We start from the raw sequence: 17612 nt of genomic DNA on the forward strand, positions 1-17612 counted from the left end.
TAAACAGAAAGATATATGCCCCCAAATGGACCTGTGGCCATCACCGCCCCCCTGGATCGCTGCAGCGCCCACTTTGGGAATCACTGGTTTAACCCAATTTAATGAATTCGTTAAGTGTAGGTTGGCTAAGAGAGCTTTTGCTATTTTTTTTTTTTGTACTTGTCTGTTTCATAATTGTGAGAATTTTCCATGAAGTATACACATCACATGAAGCCTTCATGTTTCACTCACTATACGAAATGCTGAGCATGCACTTTGGCCATTGCTTTTCTATGTTATTTCCTAATAGAGCAAATTCATAGCCAGCATAAAAAACTATCATCTTTTATCTATGTGTTAACATGCACTAGTTACCATGGGGTGCTTAGGAAGCCCACATAATACCAGGAATGATTTTGCAAATAATGAGTTACTTCTGGGCTGTTTTACTGGTTACATAAGAAGCCTGTGGTGTTGTGGAGGGCAGAAGGAGGGAAACAGGTTGTCAGTCTGAACCCTATTTAAAAATAATCACAAACATCAGAACATATAGAACATAGATAATGTCTAAATGTAACCAATAAATGAACAAAACTGGGTGCACAGGCAAAATTAGGAACAGAAGAGGCAACAAGCAGCCAACATATATGCTAATATCTTCTCTAGATAACAGCTTGAGATTTTTTAAAGATCCTACATATTTACTCAGACTAAAGTTTAAACGTGCCTCAATGGAAAGTTCAATTTGCTAAAATGCTATAGAGATACAAAAGTATTTAGCTTATACTGTTGCATAACACTACTGAACTGTTGATCAGAGAAGCTTGCTCAGGTCTTTAATTATTACACAACTGAACTTCCACAATTGAGTTTGATGACCCAACTTTCAGCGTAGTAAAAGGAGGAAAATTTCCCCAATTTCTCTCCAACTTTTAGCAATAAGACAACACAATATATCGCCTATGGATCAGTTTATTTAAAGGACACTACCAGTTTCAGGATAGACTAGCCCAGGAATAAATGTGAGGTCCTGTAACAGCACCACTAACCATCCAATGTAACATATCTACAAAGAGAATATCCACCGTCCTAGCCCAGTATACCTGTATTTGCTAGTTAGAAAACCTTCCTGAGCAATTTCAGGTCCACACCGTCGTGAGGGATTTGTATATTATACAAGCATTCCACTTTCCTGTTCCCATATCCCTAAAATGCCACCTACAAGACATAATCTGGACCAAAAGTAAAATCCCAGTACAAGTCATCTCTTCCATATTTAATATCCCATTTTCAGCGGTCTTTATTGTATAAGCCAGTGGTTGGCAAACTGCGGCTCGCGAGCCACATGCAGCTCTTTGGCCCCTTAAGTGTGGCTCTTCCACAAAATACCACGTGCGGGCGCACACGTACAGTGCAATTGAAACTTCGTGGCCCATGCACAGAAGTTGGTATTTTGTGGAAGAGCCACACTTAAGGGGCCAAAGAGCCGCATGTGGCTCGCGAGCCACAGTTTGCCAACCACTGGTATAAGCTATTTGTGGACCAGATATAAATGACAGTGCTACAGTACCAATTTTTTTTATCCATGTGTATGGAAATGTAATGAGTGTTAACACTTCAAATAATCTGGTTTTATTTAGTGAACACTCACTGGTATGGATAGGTAATGCCTCACTTCACTCCTGAAACATTTTTTCTTCATAAAATTTCATATTAAGAGTTACAACGATTTATAGTTTGATAAGATTTACTTTTGCCTACTAATTTTTGAAAGGCTATTAAATCTTATAGTTTGAGTCAACAACCATTTATTTTAAAATAAGTTTATTGATGATAACTTTACATAATTTACTCCCGATATCTGATGTTACAAATTTTAGGGTCTTTGAGATATGCAGGATCCTTGTATGTAACTGGCATAAATCCTGTAAAGAGACAATTAAGTTCTTCACAAAAGATAACAACCAAAATTGATAAGCCGAAATCATTTTTTCAGATTCTCTTACCCATTATTTGTGCTCTCTTAATAGCTTTTGTGATTTCTCTTTGTTTCTTCCCACAAAGACCTATAAAAAAATGCTTTCTTAGTCATAAAACATACCAATATTCAAAATGCATAACAATTGTCTAAGTCAAGGAAAGATCGGAAAACCCATAAAGAGCCAGAAAGTAACTATCTTAAACTTTGTGGGCTGTACAGTCTTTGTCGTAACTTCTCAACTCTACTCTAAGTACACAAAGCAGCCAGCCACAGACACTACGTAAACTAAGCTATTTACAAAAATAAGTGGCAGATCCAATTTGGCCTATGAGAAATAGGCCTCTGTTTAAATAATAGTCTAGGAGTGATTATAGTATACTCCAAAATACCAACACAATTTTTTAAACCCAAGTTTTCTACATGTCAGGTTATAGCTACCTCTGAGTATGAGAAGACATGTAAAATAGTATCTTTTTTGGAATAAGAAGCTTTCTTAAATACTAAGCTTTCTAACAGTGATTTATATACTATTTGAAAATAAAGATTTGCCAGTTTTCTTACATAACAAAAGTAGATTTATAAGTTGCTATAAAAGAAAACAAAATACCTGTTATGTGCCTTCCATGAATGCATCCAGTAAATGGAGAAATAAACTGGGACAAAAGCTGTTTGAGTTTTATTTGGAGAGAAGAAAAAATTTATATTAATACATGTATTATTTATTCTTGACTGTAAATTTCAAAAAGCATACCTCATGTCACCTTCAAGTCATATAAAGGTTTATTAAAATAAATTTCAGACAAACTTTATAAAATATGAAAAATACTACTATGCTCATCCTATTGACAGATCATCTTTTTAAGTAACTAATGCAATCATTAAAGTTAACATCTCTTACCCAGTCTATTCAAAAAGTCTGTACAGCAGATTAATGACCATATTGTTTCAATGCTAAAGCTGTTTTCTTTTTTAAAAATGTTTTTATTAATTTTAGAGAAAGGACGAAACATCAGTGTGAGAGAGAAACACCAATGGGCTGGCTCCTGCATTCCTCCTACTGGGGATCGAGCCTACAACCTGGACATGTGCCCTAGCTGGGAATTGAACCAGTGGCCTTTTGGTGCATGGAACAACACTCAACCAACTGAGCTACACCGGCCAGGGCTAAAGCTGTTTTCTTATTTATACAGATTCTTTTCTAAAATACTCCTGCTTACAACGAAATACTAAACATTTCACCTATCGTGACAGGTTGTCACATAATACCAGACTATAGTGAGGTCTTTAAGAGATATAGGTACATTGAGCCATTTGCTATAATTATGTTTCATAAACTTAAATTCTTCAGCACCTTCCAGGTGCCAGGCAGTGTTCTTGGCATAATGCTCCCAATATGTTGCATTTATTTTTATATTGTTATGACTTATTTTTTTATAATTATTTATTGTTGAAAGCATTACATATGTCCCCTTCCTAATATGTGCATTTAAAAATTTCTTGGTTTTTCTCCCTATAAGGCAGCTATCACTTTATACTATTGTCAGTACACTTAACTCCATCATCATTCTCTATCCCAGATTTGCCACTTAACTTGCTGAGAGCTGTAAAACAGATAAAGTTGTATTTGAAGCAGTGATATTGTTGGTGAGGTAGAGAGATCAACTTCACCAGAGGAGCTTTTTCCAAACTACTCACCTCCATCAACTGAGAATTACTGCCATTGTGAGCTATTATTAGAATAAAATAGATATGCTTTATACATAGAAATATAACCAGATTTGGAATTATGATGTTGCTAAAACAGTTGCCCCTCCATAAAGCCCGTTATAAAACTGACTTGATTCTCTTTAGTTAGGACTAATTAAAAAAGCAAAATCCTAGAATTAATTATCATAGTGAAGTAAAAACATCTCACCTGTACATTCTTATAATCTACACGTTTTCCACACAAGACACACTTTTTAAGAGGCTCCTTATAAGGATTTTCTATTGGAACAGGCTAAGATAAAGGGAAAAGAATATTAAAAAGTTTAATGCGTTAATTTCGAATCTAAAAAACACTAAACCTTAAGGCTACCACATTTAAATCTATGCAAGAATTAGTTCTGCCTTTCTTACTGTGAAAAGGAATACAACATCTTGGCTTGTAAAAGAAAAAACAAGTACTTCTGAAAAGGACTCACCATTATAAAGATTTCAGTATGCTTTTCCATATTTTGTACAAGTGTTTTATTTTGGTTTATTTTGGTTAAGGAGGAGTTAAGTCATGGATTCTATGATAAGATAGTCTTTGGAGAAAAAAGGGCTTATGGGAGAAACAAAATTAAATCTGCACTAAGTGATTCTCTCCTCAAATGTTTTGCCCAAGTGACTAAAAATTCTTAAGATTTAAATCTTATAGCACAACAGGTGTCATATGTAATGTCATATGTAATGTCTAAATCCATCCCCATATTTCTCTATCAGATGTTTTATCACTATTTTTGTTTAAAAAGACAATGCCCCATAGCTTACTATAATATAAGGTCCTTTGACTACCATTTTATGGTTCCCAGACTGCTTTATAAGTTTGTGTCAGCTTTTGGATTTCCTTTCTTCACTAACTATAATGCTTGTAACAATGTCTCCCTCCTACGAGTATAAGCATCTCCAGTCTAGAGATTCTTAATCTAGAAATGGCTTTAAAGTCCTCGAACTCCTGTAGTTGTATGTAAAATTTCAAATGAGTGGGGACTGTGTGCCTTTTTTGTTTGTCTTTTAAATAGCTTTTTTAAAAAATTCTTGATTTCAGAGAGAGAGGGAGGGAGAGAGGGATAGAAACATCAATGATGGTAGAGAATCATTCATCAGCCGCCTCCTGCATGATCCCTACTAGGGATGGATGGAGCCTGTGTAATCTCCTGGTTCATAGGTCCACACTCAACCACTGACCCACACTGGCCGGGCATGTGTGCTTTTTTCTGAGAAAGCCCATAGCTTTCATTAGCGTCTAGGTGGGGTTTATAACCTAAAAAGGAGCTATAGCAATTTCCTTCACTCTCTTGAGGTAGGTTGTGAATTGAATGACTAAGATAGATGCTCAGGAGGACTAGAGTTGTTTTTACCAAGTCCTCAAATGTTCTTAAACCAATTTATATTCAGCTCACATGTAATGACTGACTATATTCCTTCCCTACACTGTACTATGTGCTTTGTATGGCCTGATTAGTGTCAGATTATCTTTGCAAGTAGGAAGAAAACCTATACTGCCAAGTCCAACCCTAGCACTTAAAACCTATAAAAATACATCTATAGGACAGAAGAAATTATATTTAATGTCCTCATATGAAACTTTTGATCTCTCATTTATTAAGACAACCCGTGCGCCGCCCCCCTACCCCCAAAATTGATGAATGGGGCAATAAAATCGAATTTGAAATGGGGAAGAGCCAACCTGTAAGTAAGCTTTGTATATAATGCCTTTGTTGGATTATGTGCAATTATTCCATCTACCCAAACAACCTTTTTATATTCTCAAAGCACATATCCTTAAATTTAAGATCTAGGAAGAAAAATATAGTATTACAAAAGGAAGCTATGCTTTTTAAAAAATATTTTTTTATTGATTTTGAGAGAGAGGAAGGGAGAAAGAGAAACAGTGATGATCAATCGGTTATCTCCCACATGCGCCCGGCCTGGGGCGAGAACCCACAACCTGGGTATGTGCCCTGCCGGGAATCGAACTCACCACCTTTTGGTGTACAGGACCATGCTCCAACCAACTAAGCCATACCAACCAGGGCAGAAGCCATGCTTCTTTCTAGAAATCTAGGAATTCTCTTGAAAACTTAAGTGACTACTCATCAATGAATTATAATTTTCAAACTCAAACTAATGATTATTGATTGTATTGTCCTGTTGAACTCTATTTGAATAGCTAAAATAACCATAAAAGAATTTGGTCATATTTGCAAATGCCTTATAAAAAGGAAGAAAACAATTCTTACCAGGTCCTCATTGCTGGTTACCTGCTTATATTGTGAACAACTTCTCCACAGCACTGCAAGTAAACAGAAACAGCAACAAACCAATTCTTTTTGTTAGCTGAGTAGCTAAAGACATTGCAATATGGAGGCAAGATGAATCAAGGGACATAAAATCAAGGGACACCTGAATATAAAAGGCAGGTTTTCTATTCATTATACTCACAATGACTGGACAAAAACCTTTAGATTTGAGGCGGAGTAAGACAATATGGATGTGCCTTGGAGGGCTTTGGAAAAAAGGGTACACATATCCTTTCCCCAGCCACACAATCTCTTATCTGCTCTCTTGCGATATTTATTTTCCCTTCACCCCACGGTTAGAAACAGATTTTTTAAAGCAAATACTCGGAGAAGAAGCAACAGAGGAAAAATGTGTAACAGACCCCTTACAGAGAATAGTTACTGATAGAGAAGCACAGAAAAGATGAAAGTACAAAAATTACAGATTCGAGGGCCTCGCTCACAATTTCGCCCTGATCTGGGACCTCAAACATCTGGAATTTGCTGCTGGATGGCTTTGGAGATGTCCCTTCCTTACAAGTCGACCCGGAGGTCTCAGGCAAGTCCCTGTCTCTTTAATAATCACCCCATTACTTTCCTCGTATGTTAAAAAAAATGAAGTGTACTGGAAGACACCTCACGTCCCTTTCAGCTTTAAAATACTAGTCCTGGGCCATTACAGATTCCCACCCAGGAGAAACTTCCACTGCCCGGAAAACGGCGACGTTGACCTAACAGCGGCGACTGCCCCGACCTAAGCAGGGCTGGGGCGGCGGCAGTGCCACCGCGGAGCAGAGGGCGGGAGACTTTACCCGCTCGGGCTCCTGGGTTTGCGCAGCGGACGGCGGCCGTCAGGAAGCAGGTTAACTTTCTCCTCCCCGGACCACTGCAAAGAGCACCCACAGAAGCCATGGTTCCTCGGTCCTCCCTTCCCTTCCTCCCGCTAAGTCGTCCGCACAAGTCCTTTCCGGTGCTCCCGGGTGAGCCCGAGGACTCGCGTCCAAGGTTCCGCGAGCCAATGCCGGGGCCGCAGACCGTGTTCACTGCGTTTGCGCAACCCCTTTACGTGCCCGCCCTCGCCGCGCCACAAGCCCGCGGCACCTACGATTGGACGGGAGGAAGGCGGGCTGCCACGCTGGTGCCCCCACTTCCGGCCCGGGAGCAATTAATTTGTGGTCTTTCGCAAAGGTGGATGGAGAGGCGAGCGACCTCGGCCCCTGTCGCTACTGCTGCTCTGCCCTCCACTCAGCGCTGCTCTGGGGTTTGGCGGCTGGGTCACCGGGGACGTCCCTCGGGCAGGGCCCTCGGCCCCTGCCATGGATGAAGGCAGTTCCCGCATCCGCCGGCGGGTGTCTGTCCGCAAAAGGAACCGTCCCAGCCTAGAGATCCTTCTTGCCGCCCCCACCGCGGACGAGCTCAAGCCGGGCGATGACGAGAAGGCAGAGGAGGAGGAGGAGGAGGAGATGGGGGCTGGAAGCCCGCGACGGAAAACTGTGGGCGTACAACCGGTCGAGGTACAGCCCCGTCAAATTGCCCCGAGTTCCTCGTCCCATGTCCCACCTTAGGGCCGTGATACACACCCGGGTCTCCTACTGCGCATGCCCACTGAGAGGAGGGGGGGTCAGCTGTGGAAGGCATGGCATTTGACACTAACATTTTGACAGCGTCCTTCTCGGGTGCAAACAATGGACCAGTTATCTACTAGGCTTCGTGTGCTCACCTCAGTTTTGTTATTGTTAATTCTCACTTGTGAGGTCTTGCCTTATTATCCCCGTTTTTATATAGATGTGAAATGCAGACCCTCCACACGTAAAAGTTGTTCACGCAGCAAGTAAGTGGCTTGACTGAGACGCAAAGGCAGACTTCGAAGTCACTGCTGCTTCTGCTGTACCAATAAAACCTACCAGTTATGAAGAGCAGACGAATTATATGCTGGGTGGTTTCTTAAGCTAGTTACATTCACAACAGAAATCAGGCCCCGAGAAGTTAAGAAATGGCGCTTCTGGCTCAAAGTCCTGTGTTTTTAATCACGACACTATTGCTGCCTCCGAGTTTACATCTCTTCTGTTTAGTAGGCCACTGTAGGTCAGTGTGCAGACTCTCCCTCTTAATTCCAAATTCCTAGGGACAATCTTGGAGTGTCCAGGAGTACAAGCATGATTTTGTTAAAGGCCAGTCTCTAGATTAGAGACTGGGAGGGGAGGGATAGTGCGGTATCAGAAGTTAGAAGTATCTAACTTCCAGTCAGATGACATCCCAGTAGATGTCTACCAGTCTTGCTACCGACCACATGAAGGATTTAGCATTGGCTTAAGAATTAGGATCCCAGCATCATCATGCACCAGGAGTGTAGTTTAGGCAAGTCCCTTACCCTCTCTAGGCCTCCATTGCTCTATCTGTAAAATGGGATGATAATATCTATTTCACAGGGTGATTTACATTTAGTTATGTGATCCATATGTGACCATCCTCTATAACAAAAGCGCCGCAACCGAAACGGTAGAATGACCAGAGTCCAGAACGACCACGGCCCCTCACCCCAGCTGGCCACACCCCCCCTCCCCCGCCCAGCGAGTGGTTAGGGGCAATCAGGCAGGCAGGCAGAGTGATTGGAGGCGACCAGGCAGGCAGAGGTGGTTAGGGGCGATCAGGCAGGCAGACGAGTGGTTAGGGGCCAGCAGTCCCAGATTGCAAGAGAGTGTAGGCCAGGCTGAGGGGATTCCCCCCTTCTTGCATGAATTTTGTGCACTGGACCTCTAGTTTAATTATATATTTGGTATAGCCCTAGGCCGGAACTTTTATTCTTACTAAAGCTAGAATTGACCATTAATATTTTTGTTTTCTTTCCAGAATAATGAAAGTGAAGAGGACATGTTTGGTGACTATGATAGCTTTGCTGAAAATTCTCTTATAGCTCAAGTTGATGACCTGGAACAAAAATATATGCAACTTCCTGAAAATAAGAAGCATGATACAGACCTTGCCACTGAAGATCTTTGTTCAGAAGACATCAGACATAACCAACTCAGCATTAGTACTATAGGCAGCTTTACTGAATTAAAAACAGATGAGCACACAAAAAATCAGAGCGGGCATGAAGATATCTCTATTGAACCTGGAGCTGATCTTTTGTATGAATTGCCTTCTTCACAGGTTTTATACTTTGAAAATTTGCAGAACTCTTCAAATGAATTGGGCAATCAGTCTACTAAAGAGAGGGATTGGAACTCATCCTCTCACAAGACTGTGAGTGAGGAATTGCCCCAAAATAGCATAGAGCAACCCCAACAAAATGATGAATTCTCTTCTAAAGTCAGAACTAGTTCAGATGTGAATAGGAGAAAAAGTCTTAAAGATCATCTAAAAAGTGCCATGACTGTCAATGCAAAGGCCCAAATGCCAATATTTTCTAGGACTAAACAGCTCAAGGAGACTCACCTGTCCGAAGAAATTAATGTTGCTAAGAAAACAATTGAGTCATCATCAGATGATGTTGGTCCCTTTTATTCATTACCCAGCAAAGTGAGGGACCTTTATGTTCAGTTCAAAGGAATTGAAAAATTATATGGTAATGCATTTTCCTGGAATGAAAAAAATTTTGCCACCATTACCATAGTATTAGTGCAAGTCAATAGAAAGGAGATCCTTCCATGGTCATATAGTGCATCTTAAAAACAAATCAAAGTATCAATCCTCTCTCAACCTATCCCAGTTGTGCTACTGCTGAACCTCTTTCCTTGTGGTCACACTTCTCAAACGTATTATCCTTGCTGTCTCCCTTTCCTCACCTCAAATAATTCCCAACCCACTCCAACTCTGGGTTCTGTGGGCTCACTTAAGATATAATGACTAGGTTGTCTAAACCCAATAATACCTTTAGTTCTTAGCTTTCCTGACTTGTAAGTAGCTTGCCTGACACAATTGACCAGATCCTTTTTGAAACACTTCTTGATTTCTTGACATTCCACTCCTGTTTTGTTTTGTTTTTCTAAGTGTCTAGCTGTTCCTCATTTTTCTTAACTGGTTCTCTTGGCTGGCTCTGTCTTTTCTACCAAAACTTGTTGAATTCCTTTGACTAGTGAGATGTCTTGAGTGAAAGTTAGTAGTAGTAATACGACTGATTAAAACTAAACATCTTTAAAGATGGCTGAGAAGACTTAAGTGCAAAGAATATTAATAATGTCTCATAATGTTTTTTAAAAATCCTGGATTCTTGCCTATATTTTAAATATGTGTTATTTTAGACAAAGAAGGTACAATTGCTGCCATTCTGGAAGATTTGCCTATCAACCAATCACTGCATAAGTATTTCTGAATCTCCTATGTTAGTGCCTTAAGAACCATATGAAAACATGGTTTCTCTTCTCAGGGAGAAGACAATTAGGTTCAAGAAGTAGGACTACAGGGAAAAAAGTCTAATATAAGACTATAAGAGTCTAATAAATCCTAAATTGTGAGATTTGTACTTAAGAGCTAATGGTGTGTATTGCTCACAAAGGATATATTAACTTCCCTTTGCTTTTCTCCTAGCACCTTGTCCTTTGTTTAATCTGCATTTCCTACCAGCATGAGTACCCTGAGGACAGGGCTCTATCTAATTCACCTTTTTCTTATATAACTAGCACTATACCTGGTACATTCTGGTAGGGTCTCAACTGCTGAGGGTTGTCAGCCTATTTATTCTGGCCCTGTCACTATAAACCTCAACTTTATACTGAGCCTTAGTGTCTGATCTATTAAAAAGGGATGATGATGATAATAAAAGTAATTGTTTTGCAGGTTACATTCTGTGTGAAGGACATGCCAAATTAGACTTTGATAATGATTATCAGTAATTATATTAGTAGCTTTAAAGTATGAACTTTAGTAAATAACTTTTTAAATCTTTTTACTTGTAAATTTAGCTTAATGAAATGACCAATTTAAAAAATAATTATGTGTGCTAAAGCAGTGATTCTCAAAGTGGAGTTCTTAAACCCCAGCATCAGCATTACCTATAAACTTGAAATGTGCATTCAGGACCCAGCCCGACCTCCTGAATCAGAACTTCTGGGGGCAAGTCTGACAGTCTGCTTTAATAAGCCCTCCTGGGTATTCTGATGTGCCTAAAGTTTGAGAACCACTGAGCTAGAGAACCTCAACCTTATACAGGGGCTAGCAAAAATAGGTTTACAGTTGCCATACAAATCCTATATAATAAAAGGCAAATCGACCGAATGGTGGAACGACAGGTCGCTATGATGTGCACTGACCACCAGGGGGCAGACAGTCAATGCAGGAGCTGACACACAGGGGGAGCGCCACTTAGCCAGAAATTGGGCTCACAGCTGGCTAGCACAGAGGCAGTGGTGTGAGCCTCTCCTGCCTCCGTGGCAGCACTAAGGATGTTGGACATCCCCTGGGGGCTCCCGGACTATGAGAGGGTGCAGGCCAGGCTGAGGGATCCCCCCCCAAGTGCACTATTTTTGTGCACCAGGCCTCTAGTAATACAATCTATACTAATAAAAGGGTAATACGCTAATTAGACCGGACATCTGGATGTCCTTCCGGACAAAGCCATGGTGGCAGGGGCCGAGGCAGAGGCGTTTAGGGGCAATCAGTCTGGCAGGGGAGAGTGGTTAGGGGCAATCAGGCCAGCAGGCAGGTGAGCGGTTAGAAGTCAGCGGTCCCAGATTGCGAGAGGAATGTCCGACCACTGGCAGTCGGACATCCCCCAAGGGGTCCCGGGTTGGAAAGGGTGCAGGCCGGGCTGAGGGACCTCCCCTCCCCCATGCATGAATTTCGTGCACTGGGACTCTAGTAATTTATAAATGATAATGCAAGAATAATCTGTTTTGTGTACTCATAACAACCTACTTTTGCACATGCCATAGTGTAGTGGTTGCTTTTTTATCATGAAATTATATGTTTGATGTATTTTGCATAAATATTGAGAACTAAGTTAATATAATTTAAAGGTTTTTTTATTTTAAATGCTCACCTGAGGATATGTTTTTTAATTGACTTGAGAGAGAGAGGGAGAGAGAAACATTGACCAGTTGCCTCCTGAAGACACCTGACCAAGGATGGAACCTGCAACCTAGGTATGTGTCCTGACTAGGAATCAGACCACAACCTTTTGGTGTAGGGCACAATGCTCCAACCAACTGAGCCACCAGGCCGGGGTATAATTTACTTTTATAATGTTTGAAGATAAAGAATATTCCTAAATATTTATGATTTTGTTCATTTTATACTTTAAAAATCTGAGTTGGATAAAATGTAGCTATGGTCAAGTTGTATTATTGCACACTAACATCTGCAGTTTGGTAACTAATGGGTAATACCAGTCTGACTTAAAAAGAAAAAATTTAGTATTGAATTTAAGTAGTTAAGGACTTTTGAAAAATTGTAAATCTTTTTTCCTGAAATATTTTAAAGTAAAAAAGGTACATAGTTATTTGCAAATTTTTGAGAATCACCAAAAATGCACAATAAGTCATCTGTAATTGCCATTCATGTATAACTATTTTTAATACCTTTGTAATATATCCTGTTAATCATTTTTAAATTTAACCATCTATTCCCTCATTTTCAAGATGCAAAGAATTACATTATATAATTGTGCAAAATTCATTCAACCTTTGTCCCCCCAGTGTCTTTTTTTGTTATATGTAAACAATGCCATGATGAGCATCCTGCACATAATCTTTATATGCCCCTTTATTTCTATGGGTGTAGAGTTCTAGAAGTATTACTAGTAATACTACTAAATCAAAAACAATATGCAATTTTATTTTTGATACTGCTAAATTGCTTTCCAAAAATATTATAGTAGTTTATGCTCTCATAAACCATACTTTGCTCAGCTGGATTTTATATTAGTGGCCCTTTTATTTATTTTTGTCAACCCAGTAGGTAACAATTAAACATCTTTTTATGTATTTATTAGTCATTTGCGTTTCTCCCTACAGTGAAATGTCTTGAATATCTTTTCCCATTTTCCTAGTGATAAAACACTACAAAGTAGTTAGACTAGTTTCCACACCATGTTTTGGATCTGACATGATACTTTTCATGAATGCTACCTTGCTAAGTTGTGGAAACGTTAGGTGTGCCAATTAATAATCCATCTTTCATGGTTTAAACTACTAGTTTAAACTGATATTTAGGCCATTCAAAGTTCAGCTCCCCATGAGAGCTAAGTAGTCCTTGGTTTGTACAAAACCTCATACATTTTTTTTCTTCTCCTATTTCTCTAAGATGGTGTTTGGATGAATGAAAAAGGGAAACTTACACAGTCTCCTTGCAGAACGTAAGAGGAAAGCCTTAGGATTCACACAGATTGTGTACTGTCCTCTGATGTCCCAGATGATGCCTTTTGTCCAGCAGGCACTGCCTGCCATGCTGGGATCTTAGACCTAAGTTTGCAGCTGGCGAGTAGGAGAGCTAGATGCCCATCCCACTGACCAGGACTGAATTAGAATTAGACTCACTGGCTGTGCACATCACACATTGGGGATTTTTGACAGTTAACATTGGTATAGTTACACTTACCATTATAAGAAAATTGCTACACAAGATCGGATTTGATATTTTCTTCTTAGAAAACTTTCTAAGATTGAAACTATATTAAGGGAAAATAATGCTTTTGTTTTAATTCCACAGAATGGCAACATACTTGCTTAACCTTGACTTCTGTGCAAGAAAGAAAAAATTTAATATATTCCTTGCCAACTAGTGGTGGAAAAACCCTCGTGGCTGAGATTTTAATGCTACAAGAACTGCTTTGCCGGCGCAAAGACGTTTTAATGATCCTACCATATGTGGCAATTGTCCAAGAAAAGGTGCGATTTTTTTTTTAACAAGTGGTATTTGCTAATGCTATTTTAACATTAAGTGACTTTTTATTGACTGAAAAGAGATTTCTATTAATGATGAGGAATTAATATTTTTAGAATGTTAAAAGCAGTATGGAGTACTGGACTGAATATCTTTTCTGATCTAAACTGGTGGATTCAACTTCATTCTAAATGTTCTATTGATATTTAGCTTGCTTTCAATTATTTTATCAAAATAAATGAGTTACTCTGATTTTTTAACATCAGGAGACAATTGAAATTTATTTTCTCATTTATTATGTAGTTTAAAACTTGTCTTCATTTTGCAAATAGCAACATTAATTGGGATTTTTTTTTTTTTTTAAATGCAGCACTGCACAAATTTGCATGTCATCCTTGCATGGGGGCCATGCTAATTTTTTCTGTATTGTTCCAGTTTTAATATAACTGCTGCCAAAGTGAGCACTAATTGTGACATTTCTTAGATGTTTATGTCTTATCTGTGACCTTGTTCCCATTGATTGGTATCTAACACAATTTTAGATTTTTTTAAATCCCCATGAGTACTTAATAATTAAAGTCCTTATTTATCTGTTTCATTTGTTTATTTTAATATTCTAGATTTCAGGTTTGTCAAGCTTTGGTATAGAACTGGATTTCTTTGTTGAAGAATATGCCGGAAGCAAAGGAAAATTTCCTCCAATTAAAAGAAGGGAAAAGAAATCACTATACATTGCCACTATTGAAAAAGGACATGGTCTGGTCAACTCCTTGATTGAAACTGGAAGGATTAGCAGTCTGGGTCTGGTTGTTGTAGATGAGGTGAGTTGCTACTTTTGTAATTTATCAACATTTTTATTATACTAACAGTTATTAATATGTGGATCCACTTAGCACCTGTATGAGAATAAATAATTTGTTTTAATATATAGACAGTACAGATGAAAACATTTCATGCTTGATAATCTTAAATTCAGTTTTGTGTCAAGTGTTTCTTGAAGAGTGAATATATGCGTGTATGTGTATATTCAATTTTATAATAGTTCTTATGAATTCCAGATGTGTCAAGATGTTGTCCCCAAACCTCATTAACTTAAAAATCAGTGAAATAATGCATATGTACTCTAGTTGCTATATCTAAAATGCTTAAGAGTTATAAAGCAAAGATTACTTTATTTCATATAATATGTGCATATTTTATATAGGCATTATATCCAGATTTACTTTTCTCCCTTTTTTAAAAAAATCTCAAGTTGCACATGATTGCTGAAGGAAGCCGTGGGGCTGTACTGGAAATGACCCTAGCAAAAATCCTCTACACTAGTAGTAAGTATTTTTTCAAATGTGGTTACTAATTGATTTATGATCAAGAGATCTATAAAAGACTTATTTCTATTACTAGCGAAATTACGTAGCCTAGAGTAAGATACGTAAGCTTTCTGCCTTAGATTATGCTTTCTAAGGTAAGCGTATAGATTTTTGTTGGAAGAATTGATGAATGAGGATAACTGTTAAGATAAATGAAAGTAACATGTGAGGACATCCCTGTCATTATCTTTCATTTGCTAGCTATGTGTGCATAAGCAGATGACTCAACCTCTCTGTTTCTTCATCTGTAAAATGGGGATAGTAATGGTACTGACCTGATGGGATTGTTGTGAGGATTGAGTTAGCACATGTGACGCATTCAGCAGTGCTTAGCACACAGCACTCAACAAGAGTTGCTGCTGCCTCCACCTTCAGTATCATCATCATACCAATAATTCAGCATATTCCAGTAGTCACTTTAAGGAGCTCTTTTGCAACATCAGATAGTCTTCAAATGTACATGAAATATTTATTCTAAAGGTCTTCCCTACTATTTAATGATATGCTATTGCAGTAGCGTGGCTTCTATATGCAAAACTTATTAATTGTAAAGGTCAAACTTTAGAATTATTTTTAAAAATTATAATAGCAATGGTATTTACTAGTAGACATATTGTAGCACTTTATAATCATTCATTAAAAAAATATTTATTGAGTACATGCCAGGCACTATTTTAAGTGCTAAGGATACAACAGTGAATAAAACAAAGTCCCTGCCTTCATCAAACATACTTTAATGAAAGGGAAATAACAATAAGCAGATAAACAAGAAAACATGGTGTGTGAAAGCATAACAAGTTCTCTAGGAAAATATAAAGCAGAGAAAGAGAAGAGAATGATCACCTACTTGTCAAATCTAGTGTACACTGACTTTCCTTGTCTCAATTTTACTTCAGCAGTTGACTGTTTATCATTCTTTTTTCCTTTGAGTGCTGCTACATCATTCTCTTTTGGTTTTCCCACCATTTCTGTGTAAGTGGGAGCCTGTGTTACCATGGAAAGATAGCATAGCATAATGGCTGAGGACAAACTCTGGAACCAGATTCAAATTCTGGCTCTTTTTTTTTTTAATCTTTATTGTTGAAAGTATTAGAGATGTTCCCTTTTTTCCCCCATTAACCCCTTCTAGCCTACCCCCACCCCAGACCTTCACCACACTATTGTCTGTGACCATGGGTTATGCTTATATGCATACAAGTGCTTTGGTTAATCTCTTCCCGCCCATCCACCCATCTCCGCCTGAGTTCTGGCTCACTTTTAACTACATACATGACCTTGGGCAAGCTATAGTAACTGTGCCTCTGTTTCCTTATGCCTCAAAAATGGATGATAGTAATAGAACCTTCTCACTGAATTTCTGTAAAGATGGAATGAGTTATCTTTGTAAAGCATCTAGCATAGTACCTGTACATAATGGACATGTGTTTGCTATCTATCTGTAATAATAAAAGCATAATATGCTAATTAGACCGGACAGCCAAATGACCTTCCGGACTTCCTTCTGGGCGAAGCCAGGGCTGTGAGGGCCAAGCCCCTTGCATGAATTTCATGCATCGGGCCTCTAGTATATATAAAAGCCTAAGCAACTGAACAACCGGAATGACCAACCAGTTGCTATGATGCGCACTGACCAACAAGGGGCAGACACTCAATGCAGGAGCTGCCCCCTGGTGGTCAGTGCGCTCCCACAGCCAACCTCCCCTGGCCGGCCAACCTTCCGCAGTCCTTCCCCCTGGCCATCCAAGCTCCCGCAGTCCCTTCCCCTCATGGGCCAACCTCCTGTGTCCCGGATCGCAGATCAAGCCGAGGGAACCCATCCGTGCACGAATTCATGCACTGGGCCTCTAGTTGATATATATTTGTCTTTCTATCACCAGTGCCTTATACTTAATAGGTAATTAAATGTGATGAACCTCTTTAGTTTTTCCTTCTTGGGACACCTCATTCTAAGCATGTTCATTATGTACATTGGTGTTACCATAAATTCATCTTAGGCTCTTCTCTTATTCCCTTCTTCATACAGTTTCCGCTAATTCTCATCTACACTCTTGACTTCAAGTGCTTCCTGTGTGGTGATGCCTCCCTCTCTATATTTCTAGCTTATGGTTCTCTTCTGCGTAATATCATCTGCCAGCTGGACACTTCTACTTGAAAATCCTGTGAACAGCTCAGATTCACCATGTCCAAGTCTAACTCGTTTCCTTCACACCCATTCTTCAGCCTGAATTTTTTGCCACTATTTGTCAGCCAGCCAGCCAAGCCAGAATCTTACAGTCTTCACTCTTGTACCTTCTGTCAGCAACCAAATCTTATCTGGTCCATCTCATAAATATATTTTTAAGTTCTCTCCCTCCTGTCCTTCTTTACTACTAAATCTTTAGCTCAATGCCTCATTCTTTCTTACTTAAATTACCATAGAAAGCTCTCTCATCTGCCTTC

General features: G+C 39.1%; 2 protein-coding genes and 1 non-coding gene across 4 annotated transcripts in view; 1 reads left to right on the plus strand and 2 right to left on the minus strand.

Moving 5' to 3' along the window:
- Nucleotides 1-1786: 1786 nt before the first annotated feature.
- MRPS18C (mitochondrial ribosomal protein S18C) lies at nucleotides 1787-6975 on the minus strand. The gene is made up of 6 exons (XM_070393572.1): nucleotides 6798-6975; nucleotides 5947-5999; nucleotides 3876-3959; nucleotides 2568-2625; nucleotides 1986-2045; nucleotides 1787-1904 (listed from the first exon to the last, which is right to left on the minus strand). The coding sequence occupies exons 1-6, from the start codon at nucleotides 6895-6897 to the stop codon at nucleotides 1828-1830; spliced, it is 432 nt and encodes a 143-aa protein (XP_070249673.1). The 5' UTR covers nucleotides 6898-6975; the 3' UTR covers nucleotides 1787-1827.
- Nucleotides 6976-7116: 141 nt separating this feature from the next.
- HELQ (helicase, POLQ like) overlaps nucleotides 7117-17612 on the plus strand; it is a 41672-nt gene continuing 31176 nt past the window's right edge. The window contains exons 1-5 of one of the 2 annotated variants that reach the window (XR_011468364.1): nucleotides 7117-7499; nucleotides 8836-9553; nucleotides 13633-13811; nucleotides 14427-14627; nucleotides 15059-15131. Coding sequence is in view for 1 of the 2 variants with exons in the window: in XM_070393554.1 (XP_070249655.1) it covers nucleotides 7302-7499; nucleotides 8836-9553; nucleotides 13633-13811; nucleotides 14427-14627; nucleotides 15059-15131 (1369 nt within the window). In the remaining variant the exon portion in view is untranslated. The remainder of the gene's footprint in view (nucleotides 7500-8835; nucleotides 9554-13632; nucleotides 13812-14426; nucleotides 14628-15058; nucleotides 15132-17612) is intronic. The other variant, XM_070393554.1, reaches the window with a different exon arrangement.
- LOC139000310 (U6 spliceosomal RNA) lies at nucleotides 14165-14271 on the minus strand. The gene has a single exon (XR_011469559.1). It is a non-coding gene; the product is annotated as a U6 spliceosomal RNA (small nuclear RNA).

This window comes from Myotis yumanensis, unplaced genomic scaffold (assembly GCF_028538775.1).
Source record: "Myotis yumanensis isolate MYYU_CA2020_CCGP unplaced genomic scaffold, mMyoYum1.0.hap1 SCAF_1, whole genome shotgun sequence".
Taxonomy (NCBI): Eukaryota; Metazoa; Chordata; class Mammalia; order Chiroptera; family Vespertilionidae; genus Myotis; species Myotis yumanensis.

Coding starts and splice junctions, on each gene's coding strand:
- MRPS18C (XM_070393572.1), bottom strand. CDS start 6,897: ATGGCTTCTGTGGGTGCTCTTTGCAGTGGTCCGGGGAGGAGAAAGTTA. Junction 2,046..2,567: donor TCATGGAAGGCACATAACAG/GTATTTTGTTTT, acceptor ATTTTTTTATAG/GTCTTTGTGGGAAGAAACAA. Junction 1,905..1,985: donor TAAGAGAGCACAAATAATGG/GTAAGAGAATCT, acceptor GTCTCTTTACAG/GATTTATGCCAGTTACATAC.